This window comes from Podarcis liolepis (assembly GCF_965112155.1).
Source record: "Podarcis liolepis genome assembly, chromosome: 13".
In the NCBI taxonomy this organism is placed as follows: Eukaryota; Metazoa; Chordata; class Lepidosauria; order Squamata; family Lacertidae; genus Podarcis; species Podarcis liolepis.
The window spans coordinates 4,897,480-4,913,297 of record NC_139573.1 but is presented as its reverse complement, the minus strand read 5'-3'; the positions used below and the strand labels follow the sequence as shown (position 1 = coordinate 4,913,297).

Here is a 15,818-nt window from a genome sequence, read left to right as displayed (position 1 = left end):
CAGAGGCTTGACAACCATATGTCAGGAGTGCTCTGATGGTGTTTCCTGCTTGGCAGGGGGTTGGACTCGATGGCCCTTGTGGTCTCTTCCAACTCTAGGATTCTATGATTCTATGAAGGTGGCAGCAGGGGCAGCTCAGCCGGTAAAGCATGAGAGCCTTAAATCTCTGGGCTGTGGGTTCGAGCCCCACGTTGGGCAAAAGATTCCTGTAGTGGAGCGGGTTGGACTAGATGTCCCTCGGGGTCCCTTCCAACTCGACAGTCTCGCGATTCTATTTTTTTTTAATAAAATATTTACTGAAATTATGCAAAAAAATTACACATAAAGAGATAACAAACAAAAACTAACAAACACAAGCTAGCGAAAAAGTTAACAAAAAAGCAACCTAGAAAGAAGGCGGGGAAAAAAAGAAAAGAAGATGATACAAAATACAAAAACCAGATAACTAACAAATAGAAAAAAGAAGAGGGAAAAAATATTTTTAAAAAAGAATAAATCCATTTTTCAGTATTTTTAAGCTCATTTGCTTATTTCCTTGACCTCCTCACACCTCCCCTTTTGTATTCCCGTTTTCAAAGTCTTTTCAGCAAATCCTTACGCTCTTTCATTCATCTTTACTCTGTGTCTTAATCCATTATAACTATATATTTTCATCCGTATAACTATCTATATTTACCTAATCTTATTAACCTTATTACCAAAACCACTTCTTTTCAGTCCAACATCATTTTAACATTCATTAATTTTACAGGATTTCTGCAAATAGTCTTTAAATTTCTTCCAATCTTCCTCCACCATTTCTTCTCCCTGGTCTCGGATTTTGCCAGTCATTTCTGCCAATTCCATATAGTCCATCACCTTCATCTCGTGATTCTATTTTAAAGAGGCAGGAGGTGATCCACAGCCACTGAAGGGTTGGCAGTGGCTTCAACATAACTCCCCACCAGCTCCCCCTTGCTCTGGCGAATACAGGAAGTGATGACGAGGCTTCCAAGTTGTTCCCCAAAAATTAGCTCAACGATGGTGAAATGGGGAACGAGAGAATGGTGGAGCTGTTGATTTGTTCTTAGCTTATTGCTTATTTCATCATCTGAAGTTTTCATATAGTTGGCTTTTTTCTATTTTTACTGAAAATTTCATTTTTTTATTTTCTTGTTAAACCGCCTTGAAGTTTTTCTTTTTTTCTACAATTAAGCGGTATATACCGTATTTTTTGCACCATAGGACGCACCGGACAATAGGACGCACTTTGTTTTAGAGGGGGTAGAACAAGGGAAAAAAATTCTCCCCCTCTCTGCCCAGCGCCCCTTCAGTGAAGCGGCAGGAGGCGCTGCACAGAGAGGGGGAGAACTTTCCCCCTCTTGTTTTCCCGCTCTAAAACAAGGTGCCGTTTAAGGTGCGTTCAGGCGGCTACCTTGGAAGCCTGGAGAGCGAGAGGGGTCGGTGTGCACTGACCCCTCTCGCTCTCCAGGCTTCAGGTTCCTTTCGACCTGCTCTTTGGGGCTGGCGGGGGGGAAGCCCACCACCAGCCCCAAAGAGAAGGTCAGGGAGCAGCGGAAAGGCGCAGCGGAGAGGCTCCTGCCATAGCCACGCGTCACCTCTCCAGCAGGGAGAGGGTCACAGGGTGCTTCTTTTGCCCCGCGCGCGCTCTCCCAGCTGGAGAGGTGACGCGTGGCTGTAGAGGCTCCTGCCATAGCCGCGCGTCACCTCTCCAGCCGGGAGAGGGTCGCGGGGCTATGGCGTCTTCGCTCCATAGGACGCACACACATTTCCCCTTCATTTTTGAAGGGGAAAAAGTGTGTCCTAGAGAGCGAAAAATACGGTAACTCTTATGCTATAAAAATAAGCAGGTTCCAAGTTGTTTGTGACAGATTACCTCAGATTATTCCAAAGATGTGACAAGAGGGGAAAGTGACCCAATTCACGCTCTGTTATCTTATCTATGCTAATGAATTAAGATAGCTTCCCTATCAGCCTGAATCCACATCTCCCAACATTTTGAGGTTTTTACAGAAAGCAAACAACATAAGTGACGCTTCATGTATTTCACCTTACATAAAGATTCTTGTTTTTTTTTATATGTGGAGGGGCGGGGAATATAATAATCTGTAAAACCTGAAAAGGAGAAAGAAATCTTGAACAGTGCAGAATGAATCACACAACTTTAGTTGCCCGGTGAAAACGTTCCTATTCAATCAGACCTTTTGGGCTGATTTAACATTTGATAACCTTTAAAATGTGTTGTGGGAGATGGGGTTATCCGTTTGTTCCTGTTCTTGTTTTTATCATGCATTTCGTGCTTTTTACCTTATATTTTTATACTGTGCACGGCCCTGAGTTCTACGAATGAAGCCACTTTTGATTGATGGGGTCTGTGTGGAGAGGGTAACAACGTTCAGATTTTTGGGCATTGAATTACAAGAGGATCTGTCCTGGAGTGTCAACACAAGGGGGCTTGTGAAGAAGGCGCAGCAGAGACTGTACTTTTTGAGAATACTAAGGAAAAACCATCTTCCGCAGAAACTGCTGCTTGCCTTCTATCACTGTGCCATTGAGAGCGTGCTCACTTATGGCTTATGTGTGTGGTACGGAAGCTGTACTGCCCAGGACAGGATGGGGTTGTGCAGGGTTGTTAAGGCAGCAGAGAGCATTGTTGGCTGCCCACTCTCCACCTTGGAGCAGATTTATGGCACAAGGTGCCATAGGAAGGCATTGGACATAGTAAAAGATCCATCGCATCCTGGTCACTGTCTCTTTGAGCTCTTGCCGTCGGGACGGAGATACAGGACGATGAAGACAAGAACGAGCCGTCTTAAGAACAGCTTCTTCTCCAGAGCGATCTCGGCCCTGAATGGGAAGCCCGGACGTTGAAAGTCATCTAATCTTCCTTGCTGTATTATACTGTATTGTTTAATTAGTGTTTTTATGGAGCAGTCAAGTAATTTCGTTGTCCCCGAAGGGGGCAATGACAATAAAGATATTATTATTATTATTATTATTATTATTATTATTATTATTACCACGTCAACCAGGCTGACGTATGTGGGTGAATAACCAGAACCTCTGAGGCGGATCTCAATGCCAGGGGCAGGTTTGCAAGGGGGCAAGACAGCCCCTTCATGTAACTTGGGCCCAGCCCATTTTAAGGCTTTTGAAGTTATAATAATAATACCGTATTTTTCGCTCTATAAGACGCACCAGACCACAAGACGCACCTAGTTTTTGGAGGAGAAAACAAACAAACAAATATATTCTGAATCTCAGAAGCCAGAACAGCAAGAGGGATCTCTGCGCAGTGAAAGCAGCAATCCCTCTTGCTGTTCTGGCTTCTGGGATAGCTGCGCAGCCTGCATTCGCTCCATAAGACGCTGTCAGGGAACTGCCATCAGAGCATCAGGTGGTGGAGGGACTCAGGCAGGATGAAAGAGACTCAACTGCTGAAGCAGGGACCAGCAGGGGGAGGAGTGGGTCTCTGAGGGAATGCGAGCAGGAGGGAGGGCTCAGGGAGGCTTCCAGCGAGAACAGTGGGGAGGTATCGGAGTCTCCCATAGGGAGACCCACACCTCGCAGGAAACTGTCACGCCGTGAGTCCAGGAGACGCGTTTCCGTTAAGGAACTTCTTTGCTGGAAACGCTTCCGCAGACAGCCACTGTCGGACTCTACTAGTGACTAGAGCAGACATGTCTGAGGAGCTCCGTCACACACGGAGGTTTGTGGGGTCGCACAAACTCTGAGGGAGCACGTTTTCACGCACAAGCAGCTAATCAAACCCTCACAGCAGTCCGACAGTCTTTGTACGCTGCCTGTGCAAGAGAAGGCATCATGAGCGAACCAACCGGAACCGGAGGAGCAGGGGCTGGAGCTGGTCCAAGCTTGGAAGATAGATACCGAGCGTTGGAGGTTCAACTGGCCCTGCAGACGGCGAGGTTGGAGGAGAGAAGGGCTCAGGATGCAGACAAGAAGGGGAGAGCCACGCAATTCCCCAGAAAGGTACCAGGATTGGTGCAGAAATTTGGGGGGGACCCCAAGGACTACCATGCTTTTAGGACAGAGATGCAATATGCCCTTAATGTGCAGTTCGATGAGTTCCCTGATGAGGAATCGCGAGTTGCTTTTGTAATTGGGCATCTTGAGGAAGGGGCTAGAGACTGGGTTCGACCCCTAATGGCAACGCACAATGACATACTAAAGGACACAATGAAGTTCTTTCGTGCAATGGATATCATGTTTTCCAGCGATATTGAGGAAGGGGTGGTGCGCAGACAGCTAATGGCTTGTAAGCAGGGAAGTCGATCTGTCCGTGGATATTGGACTGAGTTTACCATGCTGATTCACAGACTGAGTTGGGATTTATCGGCGGCTGAATGCAGTGACTGAACCGGTGGCGTTCCCTATGCCCAGAATTGATGATATTTTGACCAGGGTGAGGAAGGGAAAGATTTTCACAAAGCTGGATCTAAGGGGGGCGTACAACCTGATACGCATAAGGAAAGGGGATGAATGGAAAACCACCATGTTTACCCCTTTGGGGGCGTTTGAATACCTCGTTATGCCATTTGGATTACAAGCAGGCTCCGCGTGTTTTCAATCTTTTATGAACCACGTGCTGGGCCCTTTGCTCTACAAGAATTGCGTTGCCTTTCTAGATGATGTGTTGGTGTATTCTGAGAATGAGGAGCAACATGTGAGAGACGTCAGAGAAGTGTTGAGCAGACTGCAAGCCAACAGGCTGTGGGTCAAACTGGAGAAGTGTCGGTTCCATACCAAGGAGGTGGAATTCCTGGGGTACCGCCTGTCAGACAAGGGATTGGCCATGGATCCCGGCAAGGTACAGGCAGTGCTGGAATGGAAAACACCCAAAACCAAGAAGGATGTGCAGAGGTTCCTAGGGTTTGGAAACTTTTATCGTAAGTTCATCCGCAACTTCGCCCATCTGACGGCGCCCATCACTGACTGTCTCAGCAGTAAAAAGAAGTTTGTATGGACGGCGGAGGCGGAGCGAGCGTTTGAGGAACTGAAAAGGGCCTTCGCCTCTGAAGAACAACTTCTGCATGTGGATTTACGAAAGAAGCTAAGGGTTGAAACAGACGCATCTGACAGAGCCATAGGGGCGGTGCTTCTTCTGCAGCCGGGGAAGGAGGAGTCAGAGTGGCGTCCGTGTGCCTTCTTCTCGCGGAAGCTGAACAAATCCGAGAGGAACTACACGGTGTACGACCGAGAACTGCTTGCTATTCATGAGGCGTTCCGGAGATGGAGGCATCTGCTAGTTGGTGCACAACATAAAGTGCAAGTGTGCACGGACCATAAAAATCTAGAGTACTGGAGAACGGCGCGAGTGCTCAACCAAAGGCAGTTGAGATGGGCCCAAGAGTTCTCCAAATTTAACTTTGAGATTTGTTATGTGCCAGGCCCAGAGAATGTTAGGGCGGACGCTCTCTCACGCAAACCTGAATATTTGGAGGGGGAGGGAGCACCCGAAGAAACCCATATCATTCCAGAGGACCGCTGGGTGTGTGGGGCGACTTTGGTGGGGCAAAGGGAATTGGTAGAGGGTACGGTGCAGGATGCATACGCCCAGGGGAAACTCAGGGATCTCAGAGGGGAGGAAGACAAATCCGGTGGTTTTGAGGAGAGAAATGGGGCATTGTACTATAAGGGAGCGTTATATATACCTGAAGGGGAATTGAGGGAGAAGGTACTCAAGCAGCTGCACGATAGCCCCACAGCAGGGCACTTTGGGCAACACAAAACCATGTGGCTGGTTACCAGGGAATTTTGGTGGCCCAAGGTCAGGGAAGATGTGCGGGAGTATGTGAGAGGGTGTGAACAATGCCAAAGAGCCAAGGGGGAGAGGCAGGCGCCGGCTGGTTTATTAGAACCACTGCCCACACCTGAGAGACCGTGGGAAGCAGTGGCAATAGATTTCATGACTGATCTGCCAAGGTCTAGAGGGAAAACAGCCATCATGGTTGTAGTAGACCTGTTAACTAAAATGGCCCACTTCATAGCCTGCTCACATGCGGTTACAGCAGAAGAAACCGCCAAATTGTTTGTAGAGAATGTGTTTAGGTTGCATGGCGCCCCCTTGAGGGTGGTTTCAGACCGAGGGAAACAATTTACTTCCAGGTTCTGGAGGAAGCTCATGAGCTTACTGCATGTAGAGGTTAATTTCTCGACGGCCCGTCATCCTGAAACCAACGGGCAGGCGGAAAGAGCAAATGGGGTTCTCCAACAATATTTGAGGTGTTATGTTAATGACAGAGAGAATGATTGGGTGGAGAAGTTGGCGTTGGCAGAATTTGCCTACAACAATGCAGAGAACGTGTCCACGGGGATGAGCCCCTTTTTGGCTAATCACGGGTGCCATCCCAGAGCCTTCCCAGGGGGGGAGGGGGAGAACTGGAGCGTTCCAGCTGCTGAACAGTTCGTGGAAGAAATGGAAGCGATCCATCGCCAGCTCCAACTCAACTTAAACAGGGCTAAGGAGGAATATAAGAGGCAGGCAGACAAAAACAGAAGGGAAGGTGAAAGCATCAGGGTGGGGGACCAGGTGTGGCTGTCAACCCAAGGGTTGCCATTCAAAGGAGGTTGTAAGAAATTAAGACCCAAAAGGCTGGGTCCGTTTGAAGTCATACAGCAGGTCAATCCAGTGGCTTTCAGGCTCCGGTTACCGAACCACATGAAGCTGCACCCAGTTTTTCACAGGTCGTTGCTGTCACCGTATAGAGGAGACAGTGAGGGGAGGGTCACTAGGGGACCAGCAATGGAGGAGAAGGAACACAGCTACCATGTAGCGGAGATCCTCGATTCCAGGTGGAAGGGAGATCAAGTAGAGTATTTGGTAATGTGGGAAGGGGAACCGGAGTCGGAAAACACCTGGGTTAGGGCAGAGGATGTCAATGACGAGGTTTTAATAGAGACTTTTCATCAGAGGTTCCCACGTAAACCTCAGCCGGTAGCGAGGTTCCGAAGGGAATACTTTGCCACCACCGACGAGGAAGAGGAGTTGGAGGGGTTCCCAGATTCTGAAGAGGAGGAGGATTCAGCTGGCCAGGACGACGATCGATGGAGAGAATTGTTCGAGACGTCAGAAGATGAGGAAGATTCGTTTCGGGGTTTTAGCCCTTCACCTCCCAGGGGGGAGGAATTGGGAGGGGGTGAGGGGGGCCCTGGAGGGGAGGTGGATGTCAGGGAACTGCCATCAGAGCATCAGGTGGTGGAGGGACTCAGGCAGGATGAAAGAGACTCAACTGCTGAAGCAGGGACCAGCAGGGGGAGGAGTGGGTCTCTGAGGGAATGCGAGCAGGAGGGAGGGCTCAGGGAGGCTTCCAGCGAGAACAGTGGGGAGGTATCGGAGTCTCCCATAGGGAGACCCACACCTCGCAGGAAACTGTCACGCCGTGAGTCCAGGAGACGCGTTTCCGTTAAGGAACTTCTTTGCTGGAAACGCTTCCGCAGACAGCCACTGTCGGACTCTACTAGTGACTAGAGCAGACATGTCTGAGGAGCTCCGTCACACACGGAGGTTTGTGGGGTCGCACAAACTCTGAGGGAGCACGTTTTCACGCACAAGCAGCTAATCAAACCCTCACAGACGCACACACATTTCCCCTTACTTTTTAGGAGGGGAAAAGTGAGTCTTATAGAGCAAAAAATACGGTAATAATAATAATAAATTTTATTTATACCCCGCCCTCCCCAGCTGAGGCCGGGCTCAGGGCAGCTAACAACCAATAATAAAAACAAGTTGATTGAAATACAACTTGAAAAACAAGGTTAAATACAATATTAAAACATTAAAATGCAGCATGAAGTTATTACTCTTGCTGCAACAGAAGAGACACACACTGTTAAATTCAGAACGTCGAACGGTGCAACTGACAGGAGCTGCCGTCCACCGACATCCCTGAGTTCTACGGATGAAGGGCAGTATAATAATAATAATAATAATAATAATAATAATAATAATAACCACGTCAACCAGGCTGACGTATCACAGGTTTTCCCTCGAGAATGAGGGGCAAAGCAGACAGACGCAACTGATAGACTACATGGAATTGGCAAAAATGACTGGCAGAATCCGAGACCTGGGAGAAGAGATTGTGGAAGAGGACTGGAAGAAATTTAAGGATTATTTGCAAAAGCATTGTAAACAGTATGAATGTTAGAATGATGCAGGATAGAAAGAAAAGGTGGCATTAGTGACATATTTGAAAAGAATAAGTAAAATTGGGCTATAAGAACAAAGTTAAAACTTGAACAATATTATGTCAAATTCAAATAACTGATAAAAAAGGAGGAAAATTGGAGGCATAATAGTTGAAATATATAATATAAAATAAGATTTGAAAGAAGGTGAAGTATTGCTGAATAAGATTTTCTAAATGGGAACACAGAAAAGGGAGATGTGAGGGAGTCAAGAAAGAGGGTTATGGAAATAGCATCTGAGAAACTGAACTTTTTTGCATGTCTATTTTATGCTTTGTTTTTTCTTTGTTTTTGCTTTTTTGTACGCTTTGTATGTTTTTCTTGGTTGTTGTTTTTTTTTGGTTTTTCCTTTTTCATTGATTGTAAGTTGGATGTATTGTTTAAAACCTTTAATAAATATTTTATTTAAAAAAAAAAAGAGAATGAGGGGCAAAGCAGTCGAGGAGATGATGAGGAGAGGCAGGGAGGGGAATTTTTTTTTTGGGGGGGGGAGGTGAGAGTCCCTCATTGGCCACCACTCACCTCAAGGTGCAGGAGGTTCCAGACTTGTTGCAGGGGGGGCAATGCTTTCGGTCGGTGGTGAGACGACCCCGAGTGATAGTTCCACAGCTGAGCCTGGGAAAAGTCACGGGGAGAGCCGAAAAGGAAGAAACGTACGGTTATAAAGCAAATAAAACCAGTTAAAGCAAGGGATGTGTGCAAGGAATCATACAGGAAACAATGAAAATTAATTCCAAGTGTTAATAAATAATAATAATAATAATTTATTTATACCCCGCTCATCTGGCTGGGTTTCCCCAGCCACTCTGGGCAGCAAACAACAAAACACTAAAATACAATAACCTATTAAACATTAAAAGCTTCCCTAAACAGGGCTGCCTTCAGATGTCTTCTAAAAGTCAGATAGTTGTTTTTCTCTTTGACATCTGGTGGGAGGGCGTTTCACAAGGTGGGAGCCACCACCGAGAAGGCCCTCTGCCTGGTTCCCTGTAACTTGGCTTCTCGCAGCGAGGGAACTGCCAGAAGGCCCAATCCCCACATAAAGTGCTTGTAACGATTGAAATGGTAGTGGTTAGGGTGTCAGACTAACCCCCCAGAAGAGAGTCCAGGGTTCAAATCCTCGCTCGGCCAAGAAAAGCTCCTGGGGGTGAATTTGGGGGCCGGTCACTGACTGTCAGCCTAATCTACCTCACAGGGGATTAATGGAGATAGGAAGAAGAATGGGCATGCCCACCTTGAACTCCTTGGTTAAAAAAATAAAATGTGAGACACGGAGGCAATAAAATAAATACTAATGCCCCATGGAGGACCTTAAGGTCCATATATAGCAACACCCTAGAGGTCCTGGGCCCTAAGGAAGTCAGATTAGCCTCAACCAGAGCCAGGGCCTTCTCAACACTGGCCCCGGCCTGGTGGAATGCTCTGTCTCATGAGACCAGGGCCCTGCGGGATCTAACTTCCGCCTGGAAGTTGTTCCGCCTGGCCTTTGGCTTGGAATCAACTTGATTCCCTCCCCCTCTTTCTTTTTTCCTTTCTCCTCCTGTGATGAGGCTGCTTTTTAATTTTAATGTTTTAATGTTGTATTTTAATCTTGTTTTTAAAAGTTGCATTTCAATCAACTTGTTTTTATTATTGGTTGTTAGCCACCCTGAGCCTGGTCTTGGCTGGGGAGGGCGGAGTATAATTTATTATTATTATTATTATATTAAATATTACAGATTCAGAATAAGATAGAGAAATACCACAGATTTACACCAGGGAATCAGTTATGCTAAGTGCATTTTGTAATTTCATAAGTCAGGGGACTCAATTGCCCAGTTCAACCGTCTACTGATTGCGGTATTTTCATGTACGGTGACTCTCCTGTTACTTTTACGGAATATTTCCTACCAATGATTCACTGGGAGTGAATTTCCGCTCAGTCTGCTGATAATCTGCTAATTTTATTGCGCAATGTGATAAACAGACTATTGAATAACCTAGTACTTTAATGTGACTCAAGCTGTTTATTAAAGGTAAAGGTAAAGGGACCCCTGACCATTAGGTCCAGTCGTGACCGACTCTGGGGTTGCGGCGCTCATCTCGCTTTATTGGCCGAGGGAGCCGGCGTACAGCTTCCGGGTCATGTGGCCAGCATGACTAAGCCGTTTCTGGTGAACCAGAGCAGTGCACGGAAACGCCGTTTACCTTCCCACCGGAGTGGTACCTATTTATCTACTTGCACTTTGATGTGCTTTCGAACTGGTTGGCAGGAGCAGGGACCGAGCAACAGGAGCTCACCCTGTCGTGGGGATTTGAACCGCCGAACTTCTGATCGGCAAGTCCTAGGCTCTGTGGTTTAACCCACAGCGCCACCCGCGTCCCTAAGCTGTTTATTACCAAGTCATTATTATTATTATTATTTTATCGTGGCTTATTTGCATTGTTCTAGGTCGTGTGAGCTTTGTGGCACACATTTTGGTTGACAACTGGGAAACACTGGCCTGTGAGCGCTCCAGTTGGAGAACAGCCTTGACCAAAGGTGTCGTGGGCTTTGAAGACACTCAAACTCAGGACGCAAGGGAGAAACGTGCTAAGAGGAAGGCATGCTTGGCAAATCCACACCGTGATCAACTCCTGCCTGGAAACCGATGTCCCCACTGTGGAAGGATGTGTGGGTCCAGAATTGGCCTCCACAGTCACTTACGGACTCACTGTTAAGACCGTGTTCATGGAAGACAAGGCTACGAGGGATCGCCAAAGAAGGAGAAGATATTTTGTCGCTTCAACGGCTTGCAAACTGCCTTGCGTGCCACAACATAGAAAGGTGGTGTGCAAATTAAATACGAAATGAATTGGGCTGCCTCAGCCCTGTCATTCCTCCCTGCAAGAAGGCCGATGGGGGTTGAAATTGAATATTATAGTTATTCCCCTACCTGCTGCAGTCGTCCGATCCGGGCGTGCATCTCTCCGTAGCTCCCGTAATCGTAGTCTCGCGGGTACCGGGTGGCATTCTGGTAGCAGCGCACGGCCTCCTCGCAATCCTGCTCCGACTCGTAGATCTCACCCAGCTGCTCCCAGAGCTGAGGCTGCCCTGGATCCCGGAGCAGGGCCTGGACGCAGCCGTGGATGGCCTCCAGTTTCCCATGCAGGGGCCGGGGGGCCAGGTTCCTGGGGAAAGGGAGAGGCGTCAGTGATGGGAAGAGGCAGTAAGGAACGCTGGGCATAGCTGTCAACTTACAGATTTGAAAATAAGGGACCAGCAGCCTTGAAAATAAGGAATCAGCAGCCAAAATAAGGGATTTTAGTCAACCAGCTGCCAAACGAGGCCTCAAGCGGTGGTTCCCACAGCGCAGCAACCCGGCAAAGGGGATGCAGCAAGGAAAACCACCGTCACCTCTCCGATGGGAAGCGCTGAGCAAAGGCGAGTCCCCAGGCAACGCGGCCGATTTGATTGGCACAAGGCATGCAAGCTCCACCCCCCAGTCGTTCTCAGACTCCTTATTGGGTGAGCAACACAGCCAAGCCACACAGTTGGAGCCTCCCTCCTCCCTGGCCGGCAGGGAGGGAGGGAGAGGAGCTGCTTCCTTTGAAACCCGGGGAATTTAAGGGACATCATCAATAAGGGACAGCAGGCGGGACACGGCGCTGGGATAAGGGACTTTCCCGCCAAATAAGGGACGGTTGACAGCTATGACGCTGGGGCCCCTGGTAAGGTCTTTCCTAGCCTGGGGCCCTCCAGATCCTTTGGACTCCAGCTCCCATCAGCCCCAGCCAGCAGAGGGTTGGTGGTGGCAATAATAATAATAATAATAATAATAATAATAATAATAATAATAATTAAAAAAAAAATTATTTATACCCCTCCCATCTGGCTGGGTTTCCCCAGCCACTCTGGGCAGCTCCCAACAGAATATTAAAAACACGATAAAACATCAAACATTAAAAACTCCCCTAAACAGTACAGTGGAACCTTGGCTGCCGAACTTAATCCCTTCCGGGATTCCGTCCGACTCCAGAAACCATTCGAGAACCAAGGTGCGGCTTCCGATTGGCTGCAGGAGCTTCCTGCACTCAATCGGAAGCCACGTCAGACGTTTGGCTTCCGAAAAACGTCCAAAAGCCAGAACACTTACTTCCGGGTTTTCGGCGTCCGGGAGCCAAAACGTCCAAGTACCAAGGTGGTCAAGAACCAAGGTAAGACTGTGCTCCAAAACGTCCAGATACCAGCAGGTTGGGGACCCCAGTCCTGGGGGCCGGGGTTTAGAGAGGGGGATTCTGGGAAAACTGACTTCTTGGTGCTATGCAATGGGAGTGAAGTTCACAGCAGCAAAGCACCAGCAACCAAGACTCTCGAGGAATAGGGGGAAAGCTTGGGGAAATGGCTTTGGGGTAGCCTGAGGCCCTGCGTCCAGAAAGTACGGTGCTCAGGGTCTGGCCCCCCCCCCGTTCAACCTCTCCCCCCACCAATGTACAGGGTTGGGGGCTGGGAGCTGGAAGGATGTGCCACCACAATCCCTCCCGTAGCTGCTGATGTTGGCAAAATGCCCTCTGGGAGCACTTACCCCGGGGGGAAGTAGCCCTTGTTGTGTTGCCCCATGTTAGAGCCATGGTTGGGCGGCAGGTGCGGGGGCAGCTGAGGCTGGCCGACACTGGCAGAGCACCTGGGTGGAGGCAGGAGGGGAGAGAAAGGTCAGAATGTTGGCGTTGGAAGGGACCCCAAGGGTCATCTAGTCCAACCCCCTGTAATGCAAGAATCTCAACTTATGTTGTGAACCGCCCTGAGATCTATGGGTATGGGGGGTATACTACTACTACTACTACTACTAGTAGTAGTAGTAGTAGTAGTAGTGATAAAGTATCCATGACAGTTGGCCATCCAACCTCTGCTGAAAAACCTCCATGGTCTCATTTGTCTCTATACTAATGCACAGAGTATGGGAAACAAGCAAGACGAATTGGTCATTAGTCCTACTCCCGCAATGCCAGAATCGCAGCTAAATCAAGTAAGGGGACAAGGGCTGGTGTAGTGGCTGAGCGGGAGAAGAGCTGCTTTCCATGCAGAAGGGCCCGGGTTCAATTCCAACCCCCCCATGGCATATCCAGGGAGGGCTGGGCATGTCCCCTTCCTGAAACCCTGAAGTGCCGCTGCTGCCAGCCAGTGTAGGCATTACTGAGCTACATGAAGCAATGGCCTGGTTTTGTATAAAGCACCTTTCTAGGTGTGTAAAAGAGAGGTCAGCCACGACACAAGCCAGGGTTGCCAATGCTCAAGGACAGGCCTGGGAGCCGAAGTCTCCTTGAGTGTTATTATTTACTTATTTGGTGAAATTTCCGAACCACCTGGTTGTAAAGCAGTTCACGAAGAGAACAGATCAATAAAACAACCACTAAAAAAAGTTAAAGAGTGTTCAAAAAAAAGAGGAAAAACTAAAAAGCAGATTCAAATTCGTGTCCGCCTCCTAAACACCTGGGACGTATTTTCAGCAGATGCCACAAAGAACACAGGGATGGAATCTGCCTGGTGTCAACAGGCAGGGAGTTCCAGAGGGCAGGTGGGGCGCCTAAACTATTTGAAAGATGGGGGGTGGGGGTGGGAAGTCATACGCGGGGGCCCTTTCCTTCCTGCTTTGCAGAGGAAGCTGTGGAAGCCAAAACACTGGGGGCTGAAGTGAGGGGGGTGCAGGAGAGAGGGAGCGGCGAAACCTCTCTCAGAGCATTCAGCACTATGTCTAAACTCCAACTGACATCAAAGCAACGTCAGTTTCTTGATTTCCCCGCCTGAAAAGGGTGCGGTTTTTTCTCTTGGGGAGGCGAATGCAATTCATCGCCCACGATTCTTTGCACAGCTGTGGGTGTGTTTGCTTTGCAGGTGTGTACACATGGTATTTATATATATTTGTGTATGTACCGTGCGTGTGTGTATGTATGTGTGTGTGTGCATATATATATATATATATATATATATATATATATATATATCACTGCGGGAGGCAGTGAAAGACAGGAGTGCCTGGCGTGCTCTGGCCTATGGGGTCACGAAGAGTCGGACACGACTAAACAACAACAACATACATATATATATATATACACATATATATATATATATATATGGACGCAGGTGGCACTGTGGGTTAAACCACAGAGCCTAGGGCTTGCCGATCAGAAGGTTGGCGGTTCGAATCCCCGTGACGGGGTGAGCTCCTGTTGCTCGGTCCCTGCTCCTGCCAACCTAGCAGTTCGAAAGCGCGTCAAAGTGTAAATAGATAAATAGGTACCACTCCGGTGGGAAGGTAAACGGCGTTTCCGTGCGCTGCTCTGGTTCGCCAGAAGCGGCTTAGTCATGCTGGCCACATGACCCGGAAGCTGTACGCCGGCTCCCTTGGCCAATAAAGCGAGATGAGCGCCGCAACCCCAGAGTCGGCCACGACTGGACCTAGTGGTCAGGGGTCCCTTTACCTTATATACACACACACACACACACACACACACATTCAAGGCAGGTGTGGAACAGCCTTCACCAAGCTGTAGAGCTTCCTGGCGCTTCCTGGACTACAACTCCCATCTGCCCCGGCCAGCGCCGCCCCTTTGGACTACGATTCCCAGCAGCTCCCACCTCCCCAGCCGTAAGCCACTCACCTGCCGCCCTGGAGCCATGGTCGGGAATGGCAGGAGCTCCAGGCGTTGCCGCTGCAGCCCAGGTTGCCGAGAGAAAAGGGGTCCCGTCCAGCACGGCCCCCCAACTGCTCCACTGTGCGATGCATCCAGCCTGTGATGGGGGGAGAAGTGGGGTTCAGGTGCCAAGCAGGGAGCTCCATCCCACCTTCATAGAGGCCAATTCCCCCTCCTCCTCCCCTCTGGCAAACCCATCACCCATCTCCTCCTAAGACCCACCCCTTCCAGCTGCTGGCTCCTCCCACAATCTCAGCCCCACCCCACCCCAAAAAACCACAATATGGAGCTTATTCCAGCTTCCTGGACCCTCAAGTCCAGCATCCTGTTTTCCCTGTCCAAGGCCTGCTCCCATCCATCCTGCCAGCTGCTCCTCATAGGGACGTGGGATGCTAGCTTGTGTCAGATCAGACCACTGGCATCTATCTAGCTCAGTACTGGTTTCTGGCAAGACAGTTTCTCCCAGCCCTCCTTTCCCGTCTAGCAACTTCCCTTTCAAATGACTGCTCCACCCCAACCACTAGGCAGCCTCCTATGTGTGCCCCCCCAACCTCACAACACTTCATTTAGAACTTTCTTTTCATATTCATACACCCAAATAATTAGTTGCTGCAGCTGCCGCTGCAAGATTTCACTTTTGTGACAATTGCCTAAACGTGCGTTTCGGAATTTATAAATTTGATTAAGCCATTTGGGGGCTTAAATTTTTAAAGAATGGAAAGAAGGGGTGCAGATTCTTTGAATTAAACATACAAATATGTACCGCATTTTTTGCTCTATAAGACTCACATTTTCACTCCTAAAAAGTAGGGGGAAATGTGTGTGCGTCTTATGGAGCGAATGCAGGCTGCGCCGCTATCCCAGAAGCCAGAACAGCAAGAGGGATCGCTGCTTTTCACTGCGCAGCGATCCCTCTTGCTGTTCTGGCTTCTGAGATTCAGAATATTTTTTTCCTTGTT

At 48.7% G+C, this 15,818-nt stretch overlaps 1 protein-coding gene across 8 annotated transcripts in view; it reads right to left on the bottom strand.

The window, feature by feature from the left end:
- KDM6B (lysine demethylase 6B) overlaps window positions 1-15,818 on the bottom strand; it is a 103,377-nt gene that overhangs the window by 37,394 nt on the left and 50,165 nt on the right. For all 8 annotated transcript variants that reach the window (XM_083472453.1, XM_083472458.1, XM_083472452.1 and 5 more), the window contains 4 exons: window positions 14,827-14,956; window positions 12,753-12,851; window positions 11,124-11,358; window positions 8,731-8,823 (listed from right to left, as the gene is read on the bottom strand). In XM_083472453.1, the coding sequence (XP_083328579.1) occupies window positions 8,731-8,823; window positions 11,124-11,358; window positions 12,753-12,851; window positions 14,827-14,951 (552 nt within the window). In that variant the 5' untranslated portion in view covers window positions 14,952-14,956. The remainder of the gene's footprint in view (window positions 1-8,730; window positions 8,824-11,123; window positions 11,359-12,752; window positions 12,852-14,826; window positions 14,957-15,818) is intronic.